The sequence below is a fragment of the Aquarana catesbeiana genome, linkage group LG06 (assembly GCF_042186555.1).
Source record: "Aquarana catesbeiana isolate 2022-GZ linkage group LG06, ASM4218655v1, whole genome shotgun sequence".
Taxonomy (NCBI): Eukaryota; Metazoa; Chordata; class Amphibia; order Anura; family Ranidae; genus Aquarana; species Aquarana catesbeiana.
In genome coordinates, this window is record NC_133329.1 from 97,376,746 (window position 1) to 97,403,984 (window position 27,239).

At 41.4% G+C, this 27,239-nt stretch overlaps 1 protein-coding gene across 3 annotated transcripts in view; it reads right to left on the reverse strand.

Annotated features, from left to right (window-relative positions):
• The window catches only part of CASKIN1 (CASK interacting protein 1), a 396,595-nt gene that overhangs the window by 59,788 nt on the left and 309,568 nt on the right, over positions 1-27,239 (reverse strand). For 2 of the 3 annotated variants that reach the window (XM_073636486.1, XM_073636484.1), the window contains exons 7-11: positions 24,760-24,868; positions 13,666-13,774; positions 11,039-11,133; positions 8,743-8,860; positions 691-786 (exon numbers count right to left, since the gene is read on the reverse strand). In XM_073636486.1, coding sequence (XP_073492587.1) covers positions 691-786; positions 8,743-8,860; positions 11,039-11,133; positions 13,666-13,774; positions 24,760-24,868 — 527 coding nt within the window. The remainder of the gene's footprint in view (positions 1-690; positions 787-8,742; positions 8,861-11,038; positions 11,134-13,665; positions 13,775-24,759; positions 24,869-27,239) is intronic. The other variant, XM_073636485.1, reaches the window with a different exon arrangement.

The following is a 27,239-nucleotide window of genomic DNA, read 5'->3' on the forward strand; positions in this document are numbered from 1 at the left end:
ATGCATTTTCTTTCCATCAAGCACGGGTTGAAGGAAAGAAAATTGATGGATTCCCCCATCAACACAGTCAGTGTTGATGAGGGAATCCCTCCCGCAGCGCTATTGTGTTCTGCCAGAGGGGAGCATAGGGAGCCTTCCCCACTGACAGAATGCAATGATCACTGCTGGCGGCTATAGCTGCCAGCAGTAATCGGGCAAAAAAAAAAAATGTCTGGCTGTTTGTGTTGAAGTTAATGGGTGAATTGACATCAGTACAACAGCCTGCCCAGACTGATCGAAATTCGCATGGAATTTCGAACTGTCTCTGGCCAACATAACAGTTAATCAGTCCAATTAAAAGTGTTTTTATTGCACTTTCTGCCCTGGTGGTGATCACACAGGGAGAGAGGGGAAATCTGCCAAATGGGAACATAAACAGCAATAAAACATAATAAGGCTAAAAAAAAAAAAAAAAAAAAAAAATTGGCTAGAGACCAACATTACAACTGCACTTTAGATAGCTGTCCTAATGTTGTTCTGAATCTGGTACATTCCCTGAGTATAGAGAGTTGGACTGGAAAAAGAAAATGTTGCAGTGTTAATAACAAAGCATTAGCAGCTCTTGGAAGAGGGTACATTTCCTGGGAAACAGAACAGGCAATACTAATTACCGTATGTACCTTCTGATTTTGAACAATTTGTATATAGTACCTGCAAATGGTTTCCTCAATACCCAAATTTCCTCAGCAGGGGCAGAAGTAGTTCCTGGAGACATGTGAGATGGACTAGAGTCTGATCCACGAGAGCCTTCAAAACACACGTGAAAGAAAAAAAACACGACATAAGTTTGCAGATTCTAACAAGCCTACAAAGCATTAAAGACATTCTTTAGTTATCTATATCTTTAGCACAAGCAGAAAAAACAACATTAAACCTATTAAATCACTAGGAACTAAATACTTGTCAAGAACATCAGACACAATGGCTTTGGCAGTGCCCTGTCCATGACCATTGCCCATAGGATGTTATAATTGTGCACTAGCAGTGTCCAGTGGCTTACAAAGAACCGATGATCAAGCCATGGGCATTCAAGTATTTACATATCCACAAAGCACTCAGTGGACCCTCCTGCCGACCTCCACATCAATACTGGACACAATAGTGACCTGGAGGTTGGCTGAAGGAAACACTGAGCACTGCAAAAAAGTGTTGGTTTTAGAGGAAGCTTCACTCGGCTGTTCCTTTTCATTCGGTGACATGGCAACATATCATTTCTGCCTTACAGGTACAGTTTTTAATAGGAATCTTAGTTTGGCAACTGGCTTGCTTTAACAACATTCTGCTTTGTGTTTACATTAGAGATTAGAAAACTGCTGCATCACTGCCAGGAAAGGGATACAGGGTGAAAAGGACTTGAATCACTTCAGTGCTTCTTCTGTTATCTTTGAGGATGAATTGCTCCACAGTGGGTGCAGCTACAGAGGTCAATGAGGGCTTCGTATAAAACTCATTTATTGCTTGTAAATGCTTGGCTGTCCATAGCGTAACCAAGGGTTCACTTTAAACTTCATTGATATGGCTTGTTTTTATTTTTTTCATATATTAGGGTTGGTCACAGTAGACTAATGATCTAGATCATTCTACAGAGTAATGTGTCGTTCACACCATAAGTGCATAAAAACCGATGGAAGAACTGCGCAGATTTCACTTGCAGAGACATGAGTTTATATGAGTTTTCATGTTTCAGTTAGTTTTTAAGCAAGTTGACATCAGTTTTCATGCATGTCTTTTATGCGCCCTGTTCACGCCACAATGTTGATATCATGTCAGTTTTTTCAATGAAGAAAACTCCATATACGTTTCAGATTCCTGCACAGAAAAAAAACTGCACCAGTGTTGTGGTGTGAACAGAGCACATAGAGAACAATTGTTTTCTTTGAGCCCTTGCAGAACGCATGCAGAAAATCTGACGTCTCTGCACATGGCATGAACGAGGCCCTAAGAAAAAATTTACTGTAATAATCAAATCTAAAAGCAAAAAAATAAAATGCCATTAATAAATGGCCAATAAACGTTTCATTATACTGGCTAAAATACACAAGAATTACACAATTTAGTCTATTGTTAACAAAATCATGAATAATCATATAATATGAATTAATTGCGCAATCCTTTAAACAACTGAATATATAAATCACTAATAAAGGCAATGGAATACACCATTTTACAAGGAATGAGAATTGTCAATAATATATACTAATTGAATACTACATTACCAAAGAAAAGTGAACAATCACTAATACAGTATATGGGTACAGTCCATCCTGCAAGTGAAGAGAACAGTAACTAGTGGAGGCAAGGGGTACAGACCAGTCTACAGGAAGAAATAGCAACTGATACACATCAATGATATATACCAGTCTACAGGAGACAATAGCAACTGATACAGACCAATGATATATACCAGTCTACAGGAAGAAAAAACAACTGATACCGACCATTGAAATACACCACTCTACAGGAGGAAATAGTAACGGATACAGACCGATGACATATACGAGTCTACAGGAGGTTAGAGTAACTGATACAGACCAGTGATATACACCAGTCTACAGGGGGTAATGGAAACTGATACAGAAAAGGTACAGTAGTGCTCATAAGCTTACATATCCTGGCAGAATTTATGATTTCTTGGCTATTTTTCAGAAAATATGAATGATAACACAAAAACGTTTCTTTCACTCATGGTTAGTGTTTGGCTGAAGCCATTTGTTATCAGTCAATTGTGTTTACTCTTTTTAAATCATAATGGCAACAGAAACTACCCAAATGACCCTGATCAAAAGTTTACATACCTAAGTTCTTAATACCATGTATTGCCCCTTTAATGTCAATGACAGCTTGAAGTCTTTTGTGGTATTTGTGGATGAGCCTCTTTATCTTCTGAGATGGTAAAGCTGCCAATTCCTCTTGGCAAAAAGCCTCCAGTTCCTGTAAATTCTTGGGCTGTCTTGTATAAACTGCACGTTTGTGATCTCCCCCGAGTGGCTCAATGATATTGAGGTCAGGAGACTGAGATGGCCACTCCAGAACCTTCACTTTATTGTGCTGTAACCAATGATAGGTCGACTTGGCCTTGTGTTTTGGATCATTGTCATGTTGGAATGCCCAAGTACGTCCCATGCGCAGCTTCCTGGCTGATGAATGCAAATATTCCTCCAGTGTTTTTTGATAACATACTGCATTCAGTTTGCCATCAATTTTAACCAAATTCCCTGTCCCTTTGTAGCTCACACATCCCCAAAACATCAGCGATCCACCTCAGTATCTTTCATCATAGGCCTTTTTGACGCCTCTCCAAATGTAGCGTTTATGGTTGTGGCCAAAAAGCTCAATTTTGGTCTCATCACTTTGTGGCATTTGCGTAGTAATGTTTTTTTTCTGGCGACTCGACCATGCAACCAATCTTTCTTCAAGTGCCTCCTTATTGTGCATCTTGAAAAAGCCACACCACGTGTTTTCAGAGAGTCCTGCATTTCACCTGAAGTTATTTGTGGGTTTTTCTTTGCATCCCGAACAATTTTCCTGGCAGTTGTGGCTGAAATATTAGTTGGTTTCAACAGAACCCCTCATTTTCCATTTCTTGATTAGAGTTTGAACACTGCTGATTGGCATTCTCAATTCCTTGGATATCTTTTTACATCTCTTTCCTGTTTTATACAGTTCAACTACCTTTTCCCGCAGATCCTTTGACAATTCTTTTGCTTTCCCCATGACTCAGAATCCAGAAAAGTCAGTGCAGCACTGGATGAAAGATGCCAGGGTCTGTCAGGAGTCTAGAAACATATTGACCTTTTATATACACACACTAATTACAAGCAAACAGATCACAGGTGAGGATGGTTACCTTTAATAGCCATTCAAACCCCTTTATGTCAACTTGTGTGCATGTTATCAGGCCAAAATCACCAGGGTATGTAAACTTTTGATCAGGTTCATTTGAGTAGTTTCTGTTGTGATTATGATTTAAAAAGAGTAAACACAGTTGATTGATAATAAATGGCTTCAGCCAAACACTAACCATGAGTGAAATAAATGTTTTTGTGTTCATATTCTCTGAAAAATGGCCAAGAAATCATAAATTCTGCCAGGGTATGTAAACTTATGAGCACATCTGTATATATAAATGTATACACCACCCTACAGGAGGCAATGGCAACAGATACATACCAATGATATGTATCAGTCTACAGGAGGCAATAGAAACTGATACAAACTAATGATATATATCAGTCTACGGGAAGCAATAGTAACAGATAGTGACCAATGATATATATCAGTTTACAGGAGGCAAACACAACTGATATAGACCAATGATATATACCAGTATACAGGAGGAGATGGAAACTGATAAAGGGCAAAGATATATACCAGTCTATAAGAATCAATAGTAACTGATAGAGGCCAATGATATATATCGGTCTACAGGAGGTAAAAGTAATGCAGATCAAACTATAGAGGACAACAGTACCATACAGGCTAAAGTTACAGGCCAGACTACTGGCAGCAATAGAACCTGTATGTCTAGACCTGCTTACAAGAGGCAGGGATAACAGTATCCTACATAAAACAATGGTATAAACCCTTCGACAGAAGGAGATAACATCTATTGCTGCCCATACACTTATTTTAAGTGGATCAGGAGTAACTATGACAGTCAATCGAAAAAATGCTGGGAATTGATCTCGTAAATGATCATTCACCAAAACATTTGGAGCTTCTACCATATCCATTAAACATCATCCGTGGCTCAGTGCCACTAATTCATTTGCAGGAGTTCAGGATACTAGTGGAAAAAATCCATATTTTGTAGTTCTAAAAAAATAGCAAAATGACCAGGTTGTCAATTGACTACAGGCTGGAGACTGACTACAGGCTAGTCTACAAAAGGCAACAATAACACAGACCAATGGTACAGACCAGCCGGCAAGCAAAAATAATGGTTGTGCCTAGCAGTAGTTAGTCACATTGAAGTGGACAGATAGCACAGACACCCTTATCCAATCACCATAGAATGTGTCAAAGCAGATTTTGATTGTCCAAGAAGAGGATGTGAGGTGTGAAAGTTGTGGAACCTCCTTGTTTGAGTTCCATAATCCCATTCTTGGTGGCTGGGGTCTGCACATGTGTTATTCCTTCAATATACATGGCTGCCGGTGATAATCGTTGGAGTATGTTTCTGATACTCATTAGAACAGAAGATTGACTTGATTATCTATAAAACATCATCAACATTACACAACGCCAGTTGAATGCGACTAACTACTAATAGCTATACCATGACCCGTATAAATGAGAACCATCACAGACAGTAATGGTTATGGTAAAATATATAAACAAAGAAAAGTAAAAAAAAAAATGTAAGTAAGATGAAAAGTTAAAGTACATCTAAAGCCAAATCGTCTTTTTCCGTTTGGAATAGCGTGGGGAAAGGTGAACATCCATGTTTTTTGCCATCTGGGTCTCTTTTAGGAGATTTTCCTTCACATTTCACCTTCAGGAAATCTCTCCAAAGTGAGGGGAAATCCACTCCTACACAGTTGTCACTGGAACAAGTGTCCATAACGATGGAAGATTTCCCCTCTATTCCTGTTCTGGTGACAAGTCAAAATTTTGGATTTCTCTTCACTTCCAGTCCTGGCAACAACGATCATCAGGAAAAATAGAAAAAGTCAATCACTAACGGAGACGCAAACAACAATAAAAACTAAGCCTTCCCCACTCTATCTAAAACAAAACAGAAAAGTTTTGGCTTCATATACACTTTACCTGCAAAAACAAGAGATGAAGTGACTACCTGGAGGACACAGCCGGTCCCCTGTGGGGCTGCAGGTTCTCTGGTAACCAAACGAACTGAAAAGAATCTGATGGGAATGTGGAGGTGGCATTAAGCAATGGAAGGAGTGGTGCATGCCACCATTTGGCACTGTCGCCCTGTGCAGCATCAGCTGTGGCCTGGGGGTCCCCATGTGATATGAGCCCCAGGAACCTACAGGCAAAACGGCAACAGAAGAGATAAAACAAAATGGGACGGTAACAAAACACAGCAGAATGTATGCAAATAAATGAAACAATAAAAATATGGTAATCATAAATAGAGCAAAACACAGGCAAATAAAGCATCAACAAAAAAGGGGGCGATGAAAAAGAGAAATGTACAATAAAAAAAAAGAAAAGATGACATAAGCACAGACCAAGATAAATGAATGGGATTTTCCTATTCCTAGGCTTGGAATTGCTGTAGTTTGGAAAGGTTAAGTGAATGGCAACAAAGATCTCTATAGGGCTTCTTTTATTGTCAAGGGCAAAGCTGTCACCTGTACAGGCCAATCATCTACGGCTGGGGAATACCCGACCCGCAGCCGACTGTATACACGCCCCATTGTGACTGTGGAGTGCCCGGGCCACAGATAATTGGCCCATAGAGGTGACAGCTTCTTGGAGTGCTAGATGGGTTCAGATCCTAGTCTGAAAACACCCAAACTCATTGTTAATAGGAACCAATAACACTTCCATTTCTATCAGTTTAGAGTAGCCAGAACTGAATTCTGATTGAATCAGTCATCCCTTGTCTTTCTATAACTCTTGTGGGCTCCAGCAGCAAAATCTCTTTACTATAATTCTGTCAGGGCTGGGCTCAGCCCTTCCTTCTCAGAGCTGACCGCTCAGCTGTTGGCCAATTGCCAGCTCCTATCTCACCACAGTTACTGAGCTGTTGATGATATCCTGCTCATCAGTCCTGCCTACTTAAGCCATTCAGTGAATCTCTGCCTTCGCCTTGGTCAACATCACAGAAACTATCTCCTGCGATCCTGTTCAAGACTTTCTTTGCTGGCATCCCTTCTGGCTCCAGATCCTGCTTGCTGTTCCACTACATTGATCCCTGAATTCTGGCTTGGCTGACTTTTCGTTCCAGTTACTGAACTTTGGATATGTTTCGACTATGTTTATTCTTTTTACTTTTATTATTAAACAAGTGTGATTTAACTGTACTTCTGTCTTTGCCTGATTTCATGGTTTCTGACAAATTCCTAGCTCTAGGATAAATTCCAAAGCCCTAGCTTTGTTCCAAGCACGGTATATTTTTTAATTTTGATTTTATAAATTCCTAGCTCTGCTCCTTCAAATGTCCCAACTCCTCCTGTAAATTCTCCATAATCTAAAATAAATAAAATATCCAGCAGGAAGAATTTGAGTCCTTCATAATGGTCACAGCAGGTGTGCAGACCCTGGAACTCATTGCAGAGAGATGAGCTCAGGTGTGTTCGGATCCTAGTCTGAACTCACCTGAGCTATCCTGCCAGGCAGCTGTCACTTTTTTTCCCTGCACATGGTCACACTTTTCAGTAAGCCAACATTTCTGTATTAAAAATCAATTTTTGTTATTGATCTAATGTAATTTTCTAAACTTGTGGGTTTTCACTAGCTGTAAGCCATAATCATCAAAATTAAAAGAAAGAAATGCTTGAAATATATCATTCTGTGTGTAATGAATCTATATAATATAGGAGTTTCACTTTCTAAACTGAATTACTGAAATAAATTAACTTTTTGACGATATTCACATTTTTTGAGATGCACCTTTAAGCTTAACATGTCATTTAAAAAGTTGTTTTTACTTTTCCAGTTATGGGGTGACAACTGTGTGTTAATGGAGCTCCTGCATTTTCACCCTGTCACTCATATTTTTGATCAAGACTACGTGAACATATGGGTTTAAAATTTTTTTTTTTCACTCTCCAGTATCTACCAAAAAACTGAACTGCTTGCTTGGAGTTTAGTTTTGAGGATATATATACTCTGTTGACAATGAAAAAATTGTTCTGGGTGATTTATTTTTTAAATACAGTAAAACCTTGGTTTAAGAGCGTTTTGCAAGATGAGCAAAATGTTTTCATAAATTTTGACTTGATATACAAGCGATGTCTTGATATACAAGTAGCGTCATGTCACAACTGAGTATAAAAGAGAAGAGAGGCGCTTCTCTTCTCTTTTATACTCTGTAGCACCTGCTGGATTTTGCTTCTAATCCCTTTGTGGAGGCTTCCATTTATGGATGGACATTTTATGGTTACACAACCTATCACATTGTTATAATCTCTGTATATGGACTATAAACTGAAAGACCTATAAATAAATGGTTGTGGAATGAATCATCCGAGTTTCCATTATTTCTTATGGGGAAATTCGCTTTGATATACAAGTGCTTTGGATTACAAGCATGTTTCCTGGACCAATTAAGCTCCCAATCCAAGGTTTTACTGTATGCATTTTCTCCAGTTCTACTCCAACATTCCAACCAAACCGGAGAGCAATATTTTGATCTGGACACATCCAGCCCTGCCCACGTGTTGGAGAAATGTTTAATATAACCAAAATAAGCCTTTGGAAAGTATGTAATTACACTAGTGGATATATTAGGCTTTTGCTCACACATGAAACAGTTCCTATGTTGCAATGTAAAACAAGAATCTGAAATAACAGGAATAGCTGATCATAAAAAAACATCATATTGCAGCAGTAATTAAACACATGCCATCAGGATGTAGTCGAGATGTGACATTAGTGATAAGCACTTGAGCACTGTGCGCCACTAATTAATACAAGAAATAGTGAGAATAAAGCTTTGTGTCTAAACCCACAAAGAGTATGTATGAGCACAATGGTATGGTACAATTTCTGCAAAGAAAGGAGAGGCTTTGCCTGTTCGTTTGCTGATGGCCTCAACAAGACTGGATGGAAAGTAGCCCACTCTGTCATTGCCCGTCCGGTTGTCATGGATGCAACCTTTCCACCGGCCGTCAGGATGCTGTTCCAAAACCTGCCAGCAGGGGGAGAAAGAGAGGTGACACATGCAGGTATTAGAGATGACTTTAATGCCATCATAAGTAATTTGTGCAGCAAAAGCGTGCTTTACACAAAAAACAAAACACAATCGAACTTTGTTTTTGGATAGAAGATGGTACATATGTTCCAGTACACATAACAAGCTGCAGATATCTCACAAGTGGTGCTCACCCGCTCTGGGACGCCTGCCTTTACACGCACATGAACTTTAATGCCATCCAGTCTGAGTCCGTAGGGTTCAATATTGAGTTGGCCCACCCTTTGCAGCTATAACAGTTTCAACTCTTCTGGGAAGGCTGTTCAGAAGGGTTAAGAAATTTGTGTCTCTGGGAATATTTGACCATTCTTCCAGAAGTGCATTTGTGAGGTCAGGAACTGATGTTGGATGAGAAGGCCTGGCTTGCAGTCTCTACTCTAAGTCATTGCAGGATCGGGTTGAGGTCAGGGCTCTGTGCAGGCCAGTTAAGTTCCTCCACCCCAAACTCGTTCATCCATGTCTTTATGGACCTTGCTATTTTCAAACGCAATAAATTACCCACATTTTTGGTAAATTATAAAAGACGAGGTTGCGCTAAGTATATAGATTCCCAATATGCCAAACCTTAAATTTGTGTGCGCCCCTGAAATGGTGACAAATCTCAGTACCCTATATTTTCTATAGGTGACACTTCAAAAGCCCCCTATAGGTATCAGTTTAGTGTTATGGAGAAGGTCTTGTGCTAGAATTATTGCTCTCACTCTCACACCACGTGTGCGGAGATATGCCGAATACGTTTACGTTCATATGTGGGCATATGTGGGGGGGGGGGGCGATTTTATGTGCTTGGGTGTTTAACGTAAATTTTTTTGCAAAAAAATAAAAAATTTTTTTTTTTTACTAAACGTTTTTTTTTACCACATAGGAGACAAAAAGTGATGTTTTTTATGTGACAGGTTCTCATTAAGAAAACATGTTTAGACCCTGCATGTTTCCTCTGGGGTCCACTTAATGTATTGCAATCCTTCCCAGCTAAGCTAGCCGGGGACACTGAGAGGCTGACCCGGAAGTGACATCATAGACATCGCTTTCCTGGTCACAGCCAGAAGGGGAAGAGAGTGGACGCGTGTCTGCTCTTCTCCTTCCTCCCCAGCCGCCACCACCCGCCATGCAGATGGGTAAGTGGAGGCCGGAAAACATGGCGGTGGGGGGGGGGTGTGCAGCAGCGTAGCCGCCCCAATGCTTTCACCTGGCTGGCAGGAGTCTGCCTGTCAGTTCACACACAATACTGGTGGCTGCAGCCACTGGATTGTGTGTGAAACCCCCCCCCAATGCCAGGTCCGTATGGTGTACGGACCTGGCAGCGAAAGGGTTAGGGTTAAAGTAAAACCTAGTACACACGTACACAGATTATCGGACGAATGATCGTCCATTTTTTTTGTATGCTAGTCTCATATCTAAAATGAATGTTACTAAAGTACGAAAATTCTCGTACGATAGAATAAAAATTTGAAAGTGATGTAGTGTATTTGTATTGTATTTCTGGATGGATACTGTACTGATCAAACGAAAATTGTACGAGAAAAATTTTAGTGCTTGTCCCTAGCGATCATATTATCGTACCACTGATTCGAAAAGCAGTATCTTTTGTACGATATTCTGATTGTGCGTACTAGGCTTAAGGCTTATGACTTGCCTGGAATGCAAGGATATGTAAAAGCAAGCAGCCATAGAGCCTCCTAGTGAGGGAAAAAACGTTAAAGTGTACCTCTACAAAGTGAGTTGTCTCTAGAAGCATGTAAAAGTATTCTATTGACAATCATTTCCATGGTTCCTTTGCCATAACTCTTGTTCCTTTGCCATAACTCTGTTCATTAAATTACAAGCTGTCCTAATGTTTTAGCAAAAATAGATATAGACCCCATAGAATACTGCAGTCAAGGAAGAACTATCACTTGATTCTATGTGCAAATCAAATGCAAGAGGAATTGGTGGGGTAACACAAGAAAGGGAAAAGAAGAAGCAGATTGCTTATTACCCACTGGAGTATACATGTTTGTTATGTCAGTCACAGGTCAATTTTTTACAAATATATATGAATGGTATCAGCTTTATCATTTACATAATACAATATGCACTTTAATTCATTTAGCTGCTCTTTGGAAAAGGACTTACCGTGATCACATCTCCCATTTTGATATTAAGACTGGTCAAATCATAATTATTGCAGTAATCCTTCAGTGCCCTGACCTGCAGAGCTGCAGAAGCTTCTGGGGAAGAAAAAGTAGAGAAAGATCTGAGGATTTGAGAGCTTTCCGCCTACGGAGCAAGTGAGGCCCAGGTGCCTAGTTCTCACCAGAAAAAGCACTCAATCAAAATCACCCAATTAAATTACGTAGTTTATGAGGTATGATTTCTTTAGACCAGGATGGTTGGTAAGATCTTAAAGGACCCAGACACCACATATAGGGCACTATTTACATTATGTCAAAACATTGGTTTTCTGTGCTGCCTCTAATGCCAGACACAAGGCTTCCAATACATTTCTTGTCAGAACATATGAACATATTCATATTCAAAACATAGCAGGTCTCCAGGTTGAAAGAACGCACCTCCACTAGTGCACTTGTAAACACAAAGGGTGATTGAAGTAGTCCTCCACCAATAAACTACACTCACCCACATAAAGTGATCAATAGCGCTCAATTACGAATCAACAGAGGACCAAATGTTCAGGGAAACCTACACGTACCCCAAGATCATGTGGACTGGAACACTCCACCAGAAGCAGCATTCAGGTCACCGATAAATAAAAGAGAGCCTCATTGTGCAGTATTAAGGACTTTCAAGACATTTATTTCTAAATAGTACCAAAATACTCACAAAGACAGAGGATAAAATCAGCATGTGCTCAAAATTGGATGAGATGCCCTGGTGGAGTGTTCCAGTCCACATGGGGTACCTGGAGGTTTCCCTGAACATTTGGTCTGGTGTTGATTCGTAATTTAGCACTATTGATCACTTTATGTAGGTGAGTGTAATTTATTGGTGGAGGACTACTTCAAATCACCCTTTGTGTTTACAAGTGCACTAGTGGAGGTGCGTTCTTTCAACCTGGAGACCTGCTATGTTTTGAATATGAATACGAGACTATACAAGGACTTTTTTTATGAGAAAGTGCTCCATTCATATTGTAATTATGTTTAAAACGGAGTAATAAGGATATTCTTTGCCAGTCCACACATAAAGCAAAGTGTCCCTAACTGAACTCCAAAACAAATGAGACAGCTATGGCTCTGTTGTTCTGGAGATGGCTGTCTCACTTATTCTGGAGTTAGAATGGATACACTTTGCTTTATGTGTGGACTGGCAGAAAATATCCTTAATACTCCTTTTCAAGCATACAGTACCTCCTGATTTTCCTTTGTATATATAACTAAAGACCCATATCGTGAAACAAGGTTTTTCTATTCACTATATAATTGAGTTGGCCGCTACAGAGGGGCTCTATATTGCTGTCCACAGCCCACTGTGTCTATCCTGATCCGGGTGGCTCGAGATGTTCCCTACTTGGTTTTAGCGTCCTACACACATTACTATGATCAGATTTGGTCTGATGAAGCAGCTTAACAGTGAAACCCGTTAAGAGTAGAAAATACAATGATCATAGGTCTCAAGTGTTAGGGCCAAACAGGACTGGCACTCTTATTTAAGGATTATTGATATGTCTATATTGTGATTTAATGACATTCTTTTAATCTACAATGATGTGAATAAACTTTTGGCATTTTATTGAGGTTGTGTGGTTACTCTTGTCTTTGTGGTTATGTTTGGCACTTCAAGGCCCTTTTCCTTTTTTTTCCTTTGCTTAAAAACTTTCGGGTCAAAGGCTCAGAGAACTGAGCAGCAGACCCTAGATATTAATTAAGTATAGAATAGAATCCATGTTAAAATGTAACTGCAGCTTTGCATTCTACACTCTTACTCATTCTTCATTCCTATGGAGCTTCCAAGTATGAGGCATACTCAGAACCTTCATGTCTTGGACATGAGGTTAGGAGCGCCTAGTAAAACATGGTCATCTCATATTAACACTGAACATAAGGCCAACGTGTTCTGAAAGCACAGACTCCCCCATCTTCAAAGATTAAATAACAGGGGGCTTGGATTTCAGTTGGCTGCCTTCACTACAGCTAGGTGAAGTTGACGCTCAACCCTAATTCAGGCTATAAAAGTGCAGTTTTTCCTAATTTCGCTACATACTGTTGTTCAAGCCCTGAAGAAAGGGGAGCCCATTCCCAAGAAATATGTTGGCTATATCTGACATTTCTGTTCAATTAATAATTCAAACAAACCTCCAAGCAAGATAAACTTTTTTACTAGGTGCACCTAACCTTTTATCTAGGATTTGATCGTCTGATGAGCAATCTCCACATTTTGACCAGAGAGGCAGCGACCGAGGACCTCAACCAGGTCTAAACACACATACTGATATAATAAATTTATCCCCATCAAGGGTACAACCCTGTTTTGGATTTACACCAATACCTATTTTCAGCTCTACTGGACCAGCACCTACCAGTTTGGAACCTCCATAGGAATGAATGGCTCAGTAGGAATAAATACGGGTACAGAGCACATGAGCAGGCTGGCCAGAGACAATTTGACTGACTGTGCCATCTAGTCAGTGATAACTGTCTGGATCAGGGACAGCTGAGCATTAAACTGGGAGGGGGCTGGAAGGACAATGATACAAGTGCAAGAAGAGCCATGCAATGTATTATCTCCAAAATATTCCTCACCTCGTAGCATGTGTTTGATCTCTTTGCTGGCCTGGGTTCCGGTAAATTGATTTACTATATCCAGGGCGGATTGGTTGTAGGTGTTTCTCACATGAGCATTGATCCCGCTCTGAAAAAAAAAAGATAACACAACAGGAAGTAAGCAACTTATAGCACAGGAAAATGGTCTTCAAGAAGAAGTATGAGATGTGTAAAAAAATAAACATCCATAGTTACCTCCCTGCTCGTGATGCTGCAGATGTCCAAGGCCAGCTCTAAGACTGAGAACTAAGTAATCACATGACTCCTGATCACAAAGTTCTCTGTCTGCTCTCAGCAGAGCACTCTGCTCCTCCAGTGCTCACTGGAGTGCCAGGCTGAGAAGAGCCCTGTGCTGAAAGGCTGAGCCAGCTGCCGATCAGGCACCTGGGTGAATTCTGACAATATTATTTGGATTCTTTCAGAGCCTGGAGCAGCTCTGTGATGCCAGCTGACATCTTACATGTTACACCCTAAATATGTTATGAAAGGTGAACTTAACCTTTAAGGCCTCCACATAGTGTTGTGGACTAAGCACAGATTTGCTTTAACCATTTGCTTACTGGGCACTCAAACCCCCTTCTTGCGCAGGCCAATTTCCAGCTTTCAGCGCTGTCACACTTTGAAGGACAACACTGTAACCATATGAAATTTTCATATTTTTTTTTAACACAAATAGATCTTTCTTTTGTTGGTATTTAATCACTGCTGGGCTTTTTATTTTTTGCTAAAAAAAAGTTTTATAGTTTCTTATAAAATTTTGCAAACAGGTACATTTTCTCCTTCATTGATGTGCGCTGATGAGGCTGCTCTGATGGGCACTAATAAGGCGGGACTGATGGGCACTGATGAGGTGGCACTGGTGGGCACTGATGAGGTGGCACTGAGAGGTGGCACTGAAGGGCACAGATAGGTGGCAATGATGGGCACTGTTAGGCAACACTGATAGTTGGCACTGATATGTGGCACTGGTGGCCATTGATAGGTGGCACTGGTAGGCGGCACTGATTTGCACTGGTGGCCACTGCATAGCAGCAGTGGCTTTCTGTGTATAGAACCAATGTCCCTCTGACAGAAGCCAGTTACAATCTTCTGTTTACATCACGTGATCAGCTGTCATTGACTGACAGCTGATCACATGGTAAGGGGCCAGGATCAGCCCCTTACTCCGATCTGTGATCAGCCGAGTATCATTGACTCGCTGATCACAGAGTGCGCCACACGTGCCCTGCAACGGGCGCACAGCCAGCTCATGCACGGAAGGACGTACATGGATGCCCTCCCGGCAATTAAGGCCCGCACTGTAGCCATCTTTTGGCTATAGTATGGGCAGGAGGTGGTTAAAAAAGAAGTATGGCCAAAGCTTTTTGGCTGTACTTCCCTTATGTGTCACAGGAGTACACTTACTCTGTACTCCTGTAACCCAGAGTCAGCTGATAGCAGGCTAAAGCCTGCTGTTAGCTGGCATCACAGAGCAGCTCCGGGCTCTGGAAGGATCCCGACAATATCGTCAGGATCCACCCGGATGGCTGATTGGCAGCTGGCTCAACCCATCAGCACACAGCTCAACCGTTCAGCACACAGCTCTTCCCTGGCACTCCAGTGAGCAGTGGAGGAGCAGCAACTCAGTTCTCGGTCTTAAAGCTGGTGTGGGACAGCTGCAGCATCACAAGCAAGGAGGTAAGTATAGATGTTTATTTTTTTATACATCCTATACTGCTCCTTTAAAGAAAAATAAAAGAAAACAAATGCAGCTACCACATCCAAGGCTGGTAAGCTGCAGTATATCATATTTTTGTTCCTGAATTTTAATGCATGTTAAAGCTCAAGAATAACATTAGAAACAGGAGAACATAAAAAAGTATGAATAAAGAAGAAAATAGCTGAAAATACAGAGAGTCAGGTTAACAAAATTAATTCCTGGTCCTCCATTTGCTAAGAAATGATGGTTTCCATACCTTACATTGATGAGAAAAAAACAGGAGACGGCTGTATGCAAGCCAGATAAATGGCTCTAGATGTAGGTAATGTGTGTGCTATAAGCCATTCGTTTTGTATGCACAGTTGGCCACGGGAGAATAAAGCAATAAATTCCTTCTTTCTGGTACTTGTGAAAAAGTGAAGCTATGTGAATAGTTTCTTTTAAGCAGACAGCTCTGTATTTCTGCTGGGCAAATCCAGAGAGATAACGGGAGAGTAGGAGATATTTGGAGGGTTACACTGAGAACAGAGGAAAACTACAGGGACTCCGAGGCCTATAGCAGTCTGTCATATCCCATGCGGTCCCTCAGGGTCTTTCTTTAATGTTGCGAACGGTTGGGTGGCACTGAGGGACTGCAAATCTCTGGAGGTCATTAGATCAAAAAAAATATGAATGTTTCACTACAGGAAATAACCTCCAAGGCATTTACAGATTAGGTACATTATTATTTTTTTCAAATTTGATAAGCATCACCGCATTCCAAAAATGTAAATGTTTTAAAAGTGTAGAGAAAAAAACGAGACCTGAAATGATTTAGACTTTCAGCAGGAACTGGCCGAGATTCGAACCCTGTATGGGCAGGCTCAATGTACCATGTTGATCGATCAACTTGGGTACAACCAGCCTGCTGATTTTACTTGTGATTATCATTAGCGGCTGCTATGCCACACTTGCATTGTAGTGAACCACAATTTACAATAGAAAAAAGGTAATCTGTGAGTTTAAGGCACATGCAACTTAAAGTGAAGCTCTAGCCAAAAGGGGAAGCTCTGCTTGTCTGCCCCCCCCCTTCCATTGCCACATTTGGTACCTTTTGGGGGGGAGCGGGTACCTGGTTTTGACAGGCACCCGCTCCTACTTCCAGTTCAGTTCGTCACGGCAAAGTGAGCCAGCAGTTCGGCTCCTCCTCCTTTCCCCTGCTGCCAGCCCATTGAGAAAGCACAGAGCGATTCGCACACGCGCATTAGGAAACCGGCTGTGAAGCCTTGCAGCCAGTTTCCCTTAGCCAAGATGGTGATGGCTCCACCCGAGAGCCGATTCAAGAATCAGCTCGAGTGATGACACCTCTGGATGGCTGGACAGGTAAGTACCCTAATAGTAAAAGTCATCAGCTACAGTGTTTGTAGCTGCTGACTTTTAATTTTTTTTGGGGGGGGAGCGGAACTCCTCTTTAATGCACCACAAAGATATACAGTGGGGCAAAAAAGTATTTAGTCAGCCACCAATTGTGCAAGTTCTCCCACTTAAAAAGATGTGAGAGGCCTGTAATTGTCATCATAGGTATACCTCAACTATGAGAGTCAAAATGTGGAAACAAATCCAGACAATCACATTGTCTGATTTTTAAAAAAATGTATTTGCAAATTATGGTGGAAAATAAGTATTTGGTCAATATCAAAAGTTCATCTCAATACTTTGTTATATATCCTTTGTTGGCAATGACAGAGGTCAAATGTTTTCTGTAAGTCTTCACAAGGTTGTCACACACTGTTGCTGGTATGTTGGCCCGTTCCTCCATGCAGATCTCCTCTAGAGCAGTGATGTTTTGGGGCTGTCGCTGGGCAACACGGACTTTCAACTCCCTCCAAAGGTTTTCTATGGGGTTGAGATCTGGAGACTGGCTAGGCCACTCCAGCACCTTGAAATGCTTCTTACGAAGCCACTCCTTCGTTGCCCGAGCGGTGTGTTTGGGATCATTGTCATGTTGAAAGACCCAGCCACGTTTCATCTTCAATGCCCTTGCTGATGAGAGGATGTTTGCACTCAAAATCTCACAATACATGGCCCCATTCATTCTTTCATGTACACGGATCAGTCGTCCTTTTCCCTTTGCAGAGAAACAGCCCCAAAGCATGATGTTGCCACCCCCATGCTTCACAGTAGGTATGGTGATCTTTGGTTGCAATTCAGCATTCTCTCTCCTCCAAACACGACGAGTTGTGTTTCTACCAAACAGATCTACTTTGGTTTCATCTGACCATATGACATTCTTCCAATCCTCTTCTGGATCATCCAAATGCTCTCTAGCAAACCTCAGACGGGCCCAGACATGTACCGGCTTAAGCACTGCAGGATCTGAGTCCCTGGCGGCGTAGTGTGTTACTGATGGTAACCTTTGTTACATTGGTCCCAGCTCTTTGCAGGTCATTCACTAGGTCACCCCGTGTAGTTCTGGGATTTTTGCTCACCGTTCTTGTGATCATTTTGACCCCACGGGGTGAGATCTTGCGTGGAGCCCCAGATTGAGGGAGACTATCAGTGGTCTTGTATGTCTTCCATTTTCTAATTATTGCTCCCACAGTTGATTTCTTCACACCAAGCTGCTTGCCTATTGCAGATTCAGTCTTCCCAGCCTGGTGCAGGTCTACAATTTTGTTTCTGGCGTCCTTCGACAGCTCTTTGGTCTTCACCATAGTGGAGTTTGGAGTGTGACTGTTTGAGGTTGTGGACAGGTGTCTTTTATACTGATAACAAGTTCAAACAGGTGCCATTAATACAGGTAATGAGTGGAGGACAGAGGACCCTCTTAAAGAAGAAGATACAGGTCTGTGACAGCCAGAAATCTTGCTTGTTTGTAGGTGACCAAATACTTATTTTCCACCATAATTTGCAAGTAAATTCTTTAAAAAAATCAGACAATGTGATTGTCTGGATTTGTTTCCACATTTTGTCTCTCATAGTTGAGGTATACCTATGATGACAATTACAGGTCTCTCTCATCTTTTTAAGTGGGAGAACTTGCACAATTGGTAGCTGACTAAATACTTTTTTCCCCCTCTGTAAATGGGCTCTTAAAGTGTATTTGTCACACACAGAGTTAAAGCAGAACTAAACTGTATCTGGGCACCAGAAGCTAAAAACACTGTTTATTTCATTTTTCGTACATTTTTTTTAAAATTATTTTTGCAAAAAGTTAATTATACAACAATAGCCTGCTACCCGTGCTCACATAACAACAACTCTAGACAGCAGCACAAAACCATCAGCACAGCTCCAGGCTAATGTAAATCCCATTTAACAAGGTATTATTTGCAGAATACGTCTGTCTAAACAAAACAGTTTTTTTCAATTATATATTTTTGTTGTCTCCCATACCTATGAATTACATACAAAAGGCAATAGATACCCACAGAGCACATGAGTAATGCATAGATTTCCCCCCACATATTAGAGATTCCATATCACTATTTCACAACACTATACATTTGGCAAACTGTGGATTCAAGAGGCAAGAAAATTAAACGATCTATTCAGATACAGTAGACATATTGTTAGTCCATCCTCCCCACACCTTATAGAATTTATTAGGAACCCCTCTGCTAACATAAGTGGCCCTATAAAACAGTGGAGCCTTGTTGATAAGTGCTTTCCAGGCAGGAGCTGCGGATTTTTTCCAAGAGAGAAACAAGCAGCATCATGAAGGCCAATGAACACACCAGACAGGGTGGGAGAATCTGTCCACAGGACAACTATTAGTTGTGCACTCCACAAATCTGGCCTTATGGAAGAGTGGCAAGAAGAAAGCCATTGTTGTAAGAAAGCCATAAGAAGTTCCATTTGCAGTTTGCAAGAAGCCACGTGGGGGACACAGCAAACATGTGGAAGAAGGTGCTCTGGTCAGATGAGACCAAAATTGAACTTTTTGGCCTAAAAGCAAAACGCTATGTGTGGTGGGAAACTAACACTGCACATCACGCTGAACACACCACCCCCACCGTAAAACATGGTGGTGGCAGCATCATGTTGTGGGGATGCTTTTCTTCAGCAGGAATAGAGAGGTTGGTCAGAGTTGATGGGAAGATGGATGGAGCCAAATACAGAAGAAAAGCTGTTAGAGTCTGCAAAAGACTTGAGACTTAAGCAGAGGTTCACCTTCCAGCAGGACAACGACCCTACACATACAGCCAGAGCTACAATGGAATGGTTTTGATCAAAGTATATTCATGTGAATGGAGAATCTGTGGCAAGACTAGAAAATTGCTGTTCACAGACACTCTCCATCCAATCTGACAGAGCTTGAGCTATTTTGCAAAGAAGAATGGACAAAAATGTCTCTCTCTAGATGTGCAAAGCTGGTAGAGACATCCCCAAAAAGACTTGCAGCTATAATTGCAGTAAAAGGTGGTTCAACAAAGTATTGACTCAGGGGGGCTGAATACAAATGCATGACACACTTTTCACATATTTGTTTGTAAAAAGTTTTGAAAAACCATTTATCATTTTCCTTCCACTTCACAATTATGTGCCACTTTGTGTTGGTCTATCACATAAAATCCCAATAAAATACTTTTCCGTTTTTGGTTGTAACATGACAAAATCTGGAACATTTCAAGGGGTATGAATACTTTTTCAAGGCACTGTAGCTTTGAACTCCCAGAATATATGTATGAAATCCGTCCTAGAAGAAATGTACCACCAGCAGCTGGATGACTGAGTGGGAAAGATCCAAACCAATCTGGCAGGAGTGAGGTCAATTCTGTGTAAGAAATTGTACTGTATGAGATATCTCTGGTTGACACCAGTCTAGAAAAATGAACCTCCCATAGATCATCCCAGTGATTGTCATCCAGTTGAGGAAAGTCCATCACCCATGCATTTCTGCAAGGGGCAAGGGCCTTAACTGTATCTATACACAATTGTTTGTATATAGTGGATAAAGCCTTATCATTGCGGAGCAAGGCCTCCAAATCCCCCATTCGAACACTGAGTACAGCAGATCCGTAGGCATGGTGAAAATACAAGTAGCGATACAAATACAGATTAGGTAAATGATACAAGGATTTCATCTTGTCAAATTGAAGGAGTATGTTTATTTCATTTTTATTATTCAAAACAAACTCACCCATCTATCTATGTCTCCATTTTGTTGAGAAAACCTCCCTAGCCTTTCTAGCCATGGCCATCTTGAGTAAGGGCAAATAATTCATATAGCATTTACTTCCTGGAATCCATTTGCCTTTAGCTCAGGCATGCAGGCAGGAGAGTGTGCTTAGCTGAGAAAGCCCCTCCTCCCGATATTAGGAAAAAAAATGCCCAAGAAGACGAATGGGAAGTATCATTTTGGTCTAGGCCAGAAACTAGGAGACAGCTAAAGAAATGTAAAAAAAAATTAAACTAGCAAATATAATATATATTCCTAACTAGCAAGAACATACCCAAATCCACGGCAACGCTCCAAACCTACACCTCTTATGGTCCAGGGACCATCTGTAGTACTTACTAAATTGATGGGACTGAGGCAGGCTTGATTGACCCCACAAATGGCTCCTGTAGCCCACCCCTGCACCAACATGAAAATATAAGATGAAGAATTGCACTCCATAATTAGCTCTATGCGATACCTCATTCTGTTTATGATAGAATAACTGCATACAGATAGTCTCCTGAAAAAACACACTTCCTAAACGCGTTTCATCCTGATGGGCTTGCTCACAAGGCTGGAGTAGGTACTATTCTATCCTTGTGAGCAAGCCCATCAGGAGGGGAGCATTTAAGAAGTGTGTTTTTTTGGAAGGATACGATCTGTATGCAGTTATTCTATCAACAACAGAATTAGGTATCAAGAAGAGCTAATTACGGAGTGCGAGTCTTCATCTTCTTATACATTCCTATCTATTTACTAATGCTAGCAGCATATGGATTAAAAATAATTTATGTTGATTGAGAGAGTTTAACTATGCTTTAAGGCAGCCATTTTTTGGGCTCAATCAAGCCTCATTCCCATCAATTCAGTAAGTACTACAAATGCCACAATTGAATGAGGCACATGAACTGCGGACAACACTGCAGCATAAGGCCAAAATGCAACCATTCTGTGTGCTGGGTGTCATCCAACCCAGAAGAAGGGCAGCATTGGATTTCCACTGGTGAGTAAACAGTGGAAAGCGCCAGAAAGAACGTGAGTATTGCAGCAAAAGCTGCTATGTTAAGTTGAGGATATCCAAAGCCAAAACTTTGTCTTTGTGGTTTTGGATACAGTATGGAAGGGTCACTAATCTTTGTCAGGTTTTTGTTGCTGTCAGTGTCCACATTAGGCCCGTTTCACACGGGTGCCTCCACTTGCTCAGCGGTGGATCTCTCTGCTGATCCCCACTGACCAGGCGGATAACAGATCCGTGTCCGCTCCACTATGCAGAGTGTACATGGACAAAGCCCGCTCTCCTCTATGGGGCAATCGTATGGAAACAAACTGCCTGTCCGTTTCCAACCGATGCCATCTGCTCCAAACCGCCAGACGGATGGGGAATAGGACCATCCATCTGTTTTTGGAGGAGGACAGGATAGGATCATGTGTCCGCTGACATCCGCCTCTCCATAGAAGACACTTGAGGATCCGATCAGGTCGGCCTGAAAAACTGACAGGTGGACCTGATCGGACAGCCCATGTAAATGGAGCCTAAAGGAGCTTCACCCCTCTATTTGTCTTGATGACAACTCCCACCGCCACTTTGAGCAAAAATCCCAAATTTTGAGTTGTCACCAGAATAGTATTAGAGGGAAAGCTTTCCAGTGGACACCCTTTTTGCCGTGACAACTATGTATGAAAGGATTTCCTTAGAGGAAAGGAAGCGAAGGGAAATCTCTCCAATGAGACACAGGTGGTGAGAAAACCTGACAGCCTAAATGAAGTTATAACCCGTCCATTCTCTATAAAAAACAAAACAAAACATTTCAGCTATAGATAAACTTTAAAAGTCCAGGCTAGCTCTTACTAAGCTTATAACAGCCCCCCCCCTCCAACTCCTATTCTAACTACCCTGTAGAAGAAAAAGGCTTATACTTACCTATTCTGAGGGCGGTCCGGTCACATGATCAGCTCCCAGTGGCCGGCTTCAGAGGAGAGGAGGGACAAGCTGACAACCAATGCCCCCCATTAAGTTTCTGGGTGACATCACCACCCAGGCATTCCACTCGTTGGTGGCTGCTGGGGACATTACGTGACTGTACGTGAGTGCCTTCAGAATAGGTAAGTATAAGCATCTTCCTACTACAGGGTGATTAGAAAGACGGTGGAAGCAGTTTTAAGCTTAGCGCCAGCATGGAATTCTGATCTGACTGCCAGTGTGTGCGCATGTGTATGTGCGTGCGTGTGTGTGGGCGTACAGCTCTACTGCTGCCTGAGGTGGGCTATCCTTGGCCCAGCATAGACCTTCATACACAAATAAAACAACACATTCTGCATTAACAGGTCAAAGTGTTGATAATAAACCAATTACAACTTTTCATAAGCTTGTATTAAAATGGTAATAGTGGAAAAAAAGAGCAAATAGGGTGAATGAAATACTTGAAATCAACCTAAAAGGGATGTTGGGAGATGCCGCGAACCAATGCAGCCATGTGTAGTACCTCCTAGTGTAGGATGCTAAATTTCGTTTTTGGCTCCTTCGGCAGTCAGGGGAGCAATGATTGTTTGTTTTGGTCTTTTCAGGGTTTCACAGGCTGGGAGTATGATTGCTTCCCACTGCCTCTGGAAGAAGCTTCTGGGTCATAGGGAGGAAGATTCAAATTTCCAGCCTGAATATTTATCATGGCCTTGCCAATCCCTGGATAGGAGTGTCCAGAAGGTGGCTGGGTAAGTAATAAATAGAAGCCCTGGAGAAATTGTTCTCTCTCCCCAGAAGGGTACCAAGCCTTGCGGGGGGGGGCTGCGGGGGGGCTGATGCCCCTCTGAGGTAGCCTGTGGAATGTGTAGCTGTTCTTGAGGTCTCCGTGGTGTCAGAGCTAAGGGCCTGGAGTGATCTCTCTGAGAAGCTTGCTGTGGGACTTCACCATAGGGATCAGGTCTATGCAAGGATTATTTCCCTCATTGGACTGTGCCTGGAGGACGCAGGAAGAAGTGCAGCTGCCCTGGGGACTTGTAAGTAATGAACCTGTGCTGATTTCTGGTGACTGTGTGCTTTTGGTATATATGTGTCAAAGGCAGCTTGGACTGAGACAGCTCTCATAGGGTCTCAGAGTACTGGCCATTCCCCTGTCCATAGCAGAATCCTGGAGTATAGGCCTAGATTGTCCTACTGTTTACTGTGCAGCACTTTGGAGTATCCTATGCTGTAACCCAGGGGTGTGCAACCTGGGGCCCAAGATGGCTATGAATGTAGCCCAACACAAAATTGTAAACTTGCTTAAAAATGTTGAGTTTTTGGGGGAATTTTTTGTAAAAATGTGTTTACAGATAGCGAACACGTGATGCCTAAGAAAATTTTGACAGTGTCTTTGCTGGAAGATTTATCTTCCCAAAGAAAAAAACTGATGTTTTTTTATATATGTTTTCTCCCTTGACAGTTTCTGGTCTTTTACAACAAAAGGTAAGGAGATTATGGAAACCATGTGAAAAAGATGCCTAATGCTCCATCTGCTAGCTGGATATGTAAATGCATAATATTCATATGCAATATTTTATATTTACTTGGGCATAATAAATATCAAATACATAGAAGATACTGTATATATATAAAAAATATGTATCTTGTATAGCTTCTCTCTTGCTGAGTTTTTCTACAAAATGGTAATTTTTTGGCCTTATCACAAGACGCATGGCTAGAGAGGAGTTATGCAAGAGTGTGGATGAGAGCAAAGCTAGATGGAAACCAATGGTGGAAGCAGGGTTCCAGATTTAAGGTTCACCAATGAGTGCAGGGACTAATGTGAATGTATAAATTGTTGGCGCTATATAAGTACTTGTAATAATAACAGATTTTCCAAACTGTCTCATCAATGTTCCCCCAAGAGCAACCGTCCATTGGGTGTCCGTCACCCTATAAACATAAACTACCAACCCCATCGGCTTGTGATTGTTCTTACACGTCTGTGGGCAGCTTTAGGGCCTCTAAATCAAAGGTGTTGAAAAAGTAAGGAGATGCCCTAAGTAACTATTCAGCTCAGCAAATTGCCATTTTGTACTATAACCTTTTGTACCACAAAAAAAAAACCTGCAGTGTTTGACACTAAAGTGTATTATTATTTCAGTCATGGTTTTGGAGGAGTGACCCATGAGTGCCCCCTCCCCCGTCTTTTTGATTTTCATGTAAATAGGGACTTAGATGCTTTTAGAAAATAACTTGAAACCCCTGGAATTGAAAATATAGGAGACTTACATCCAAGAGAAGCCGAACGACCTCCGTCTTTCCACATAGAGCTGCTTCATGGAGGGCTGTTCCAGATTTGGTTTGCCTATTGATGTCTATGCCAGCTTGTAACAGAAGCCTGACGAGAGAAGGATAAGTAAAATGAAAAATAAAAACAAAAATAAGTTACAAAAGATAGAAAAAATATATATGAAAAAGAGAGAGTCAAAGATAATTGTGTTGCATCAAATGCCATGTTTAAAAGAAAAGTATGGGCTTGTAAAAAAAAAAACAAAAAAAATAAATAAAATGGTTATACTAACCTAGATGGATGCAGCATTGATCCGATGCTGCATCTGTCTCATGCTGGCTCTACAACTGAGAGCCGAGCGATCAAACATTGCTGATCACTCGGTTCTCAGCCTTCAGTGAGCAGAGAGCCTGTGATTGTCAGTCACCGGCTCTCTGTTCTGTCCCTCCAGTGCACACTGAAGCACTGGGCTGTGGAGGGGGTGGGAGCAGCTGGCTCAGGCTCTCAGTGGCTCGCTGACTGAGCCTACCAGTCCAAGCATCTGGGTGGATTCTGACTGTAAAGTCAGATCTTGAGCGGCGCTGTCAGCTAAAAACAGGTCACAGGATTGCAAAACGAACTGCACTCCTCTGATCCCCAGGAGAAGTACAGCCAAACAAGCTTTGGCTATATTTCTTCTTTATTGCAACAGGCTTTAAATACATAAGCTTGATGGGGTGCCATTCATTTTGAATGGCACCCCAATGTACTAAAGAAACACAGCCCCAAACACATTACCATAAATTTTGGTGCTCTGTGTTGTTAGTGGATGGCTGTTTGGTGCATTGCCAGCCCATTCTTTTAATTGCCTTAACTCGAAAAATTGTGTGCTAACGCACCGCACTGGAAAAGTGTGAACGCAGCCTTAACAAATACACAGATCTGAAAAGTCAGAGAAAAGCCAAAAGTCCTGCATACTGCATATTTGCTCCAGGTCAGTGACGCATAAAGTACTAAAGCAAGAGGATCAGCATAGCAGCCTGGAAACTAGCATCTCATAAGGGACGCTCAGCAATGGCAACCACCAAGTTTCTTCCAAGCCATAAAATGATGAGAGCTGATTGTTAGCTTTGAGTTACAGCACTTTTAGCACACAGTATGTAGGTAAAGGACATGTCCCTCCCACGGCACTTGTCCTGACAAAATACTCAACTCGGCAGAAAATCGAACCACGTCACTTCCGGTTTCTTTAAACCCACGGTAATTGGACATTTGGACGAACTTGTGTTTGAACACGATAGCGGCAACTGAATGCAGTCCGGTAAATTTCGGTGTTTTCACAGCACAGCGGCTAACGGGGACAAAGTTGTCGCCGCCTCGAAGGTGGCCATTTTGTTGGTTAGTGTTGGAGCGGAGTAACAATCTCTGCTCGTAATAGCGTACACTGGACTGTATTCGGTTGCTGCTCTTGTCTCCAAACACCTATTGCCGAAAATGTGAAATTACTGCTTAAAAATCTGCAATTAATAATGGTTTAAAGAAACCGGAAGTGGCGTGGTTCAAGATTCTGCCAAGTCGTGTATTTTGTCAGAACACCTGCATGGAGGGATGAGCTGAACGGCTGTCTGCTGCCTGGTGCACAACGTAGTGCAGAAGAATCCAGTGGTCCCAGACATCTCTAAAGACCATACCTCCCAACATTTTGAGATGGGAATGAGGGACACCTACTAGGAAATGTATGTAGGCATAGGATACGGGCCCTGCCACGCCCCCTTAAAGGAGAATTAACCAAAAAAAAGTTTAATTAAATCCACAAGGGCTTTTTTTTTACCACTACTATTCTTTTATATTGGCTTTTAAAATTTACAAATGCAGCAATTTAGAATTTGGATGAAAGGTTTAGCACTGGGAAAAACTTTTTGAAAGATAAAAAGTGCATTTTATATACAACTATATAGATCAGACCGAAATGAGGGACAAATGATGAGGCAAGAGGGACATTGCTCCAAATCAGGGACAGTCCCTCAAAATCAGGGACGGTTGGGAGCTATGGAAGACTACAGGTCAAATTAAAATAGAATTGAAAAGTTTTATTTTGATTTCTTGTCAACATTTTAAGTGGTTGTAAATGGCAGTGCAGTGATGAAGGTAGAGCATGATTAAATCCATGATTAGCATTGTCACTGGGACATCAGGTTGCTATTAGAGATGTAATACTGTCATTATAATGTGCATGAAGAAATGCAAAGTTACTAAAGTGACCATTTGCACTGTGAATGTACTTATATATTTAAATTTATAATATGAACACGTGGATGTTTATTTGGGTTTGTTAATATAGTTTATACCAAACTATAATAATAAATCCAAATATCCTCATGTTCATATTACCAATAAATAATTATAAACGCACTTTCACCGTGCAAATAATCACTTTAGCAGTTTTTCAAGTCTTCATACACATTATGATGATATCTCCAATAGCAAACTAATGACAATA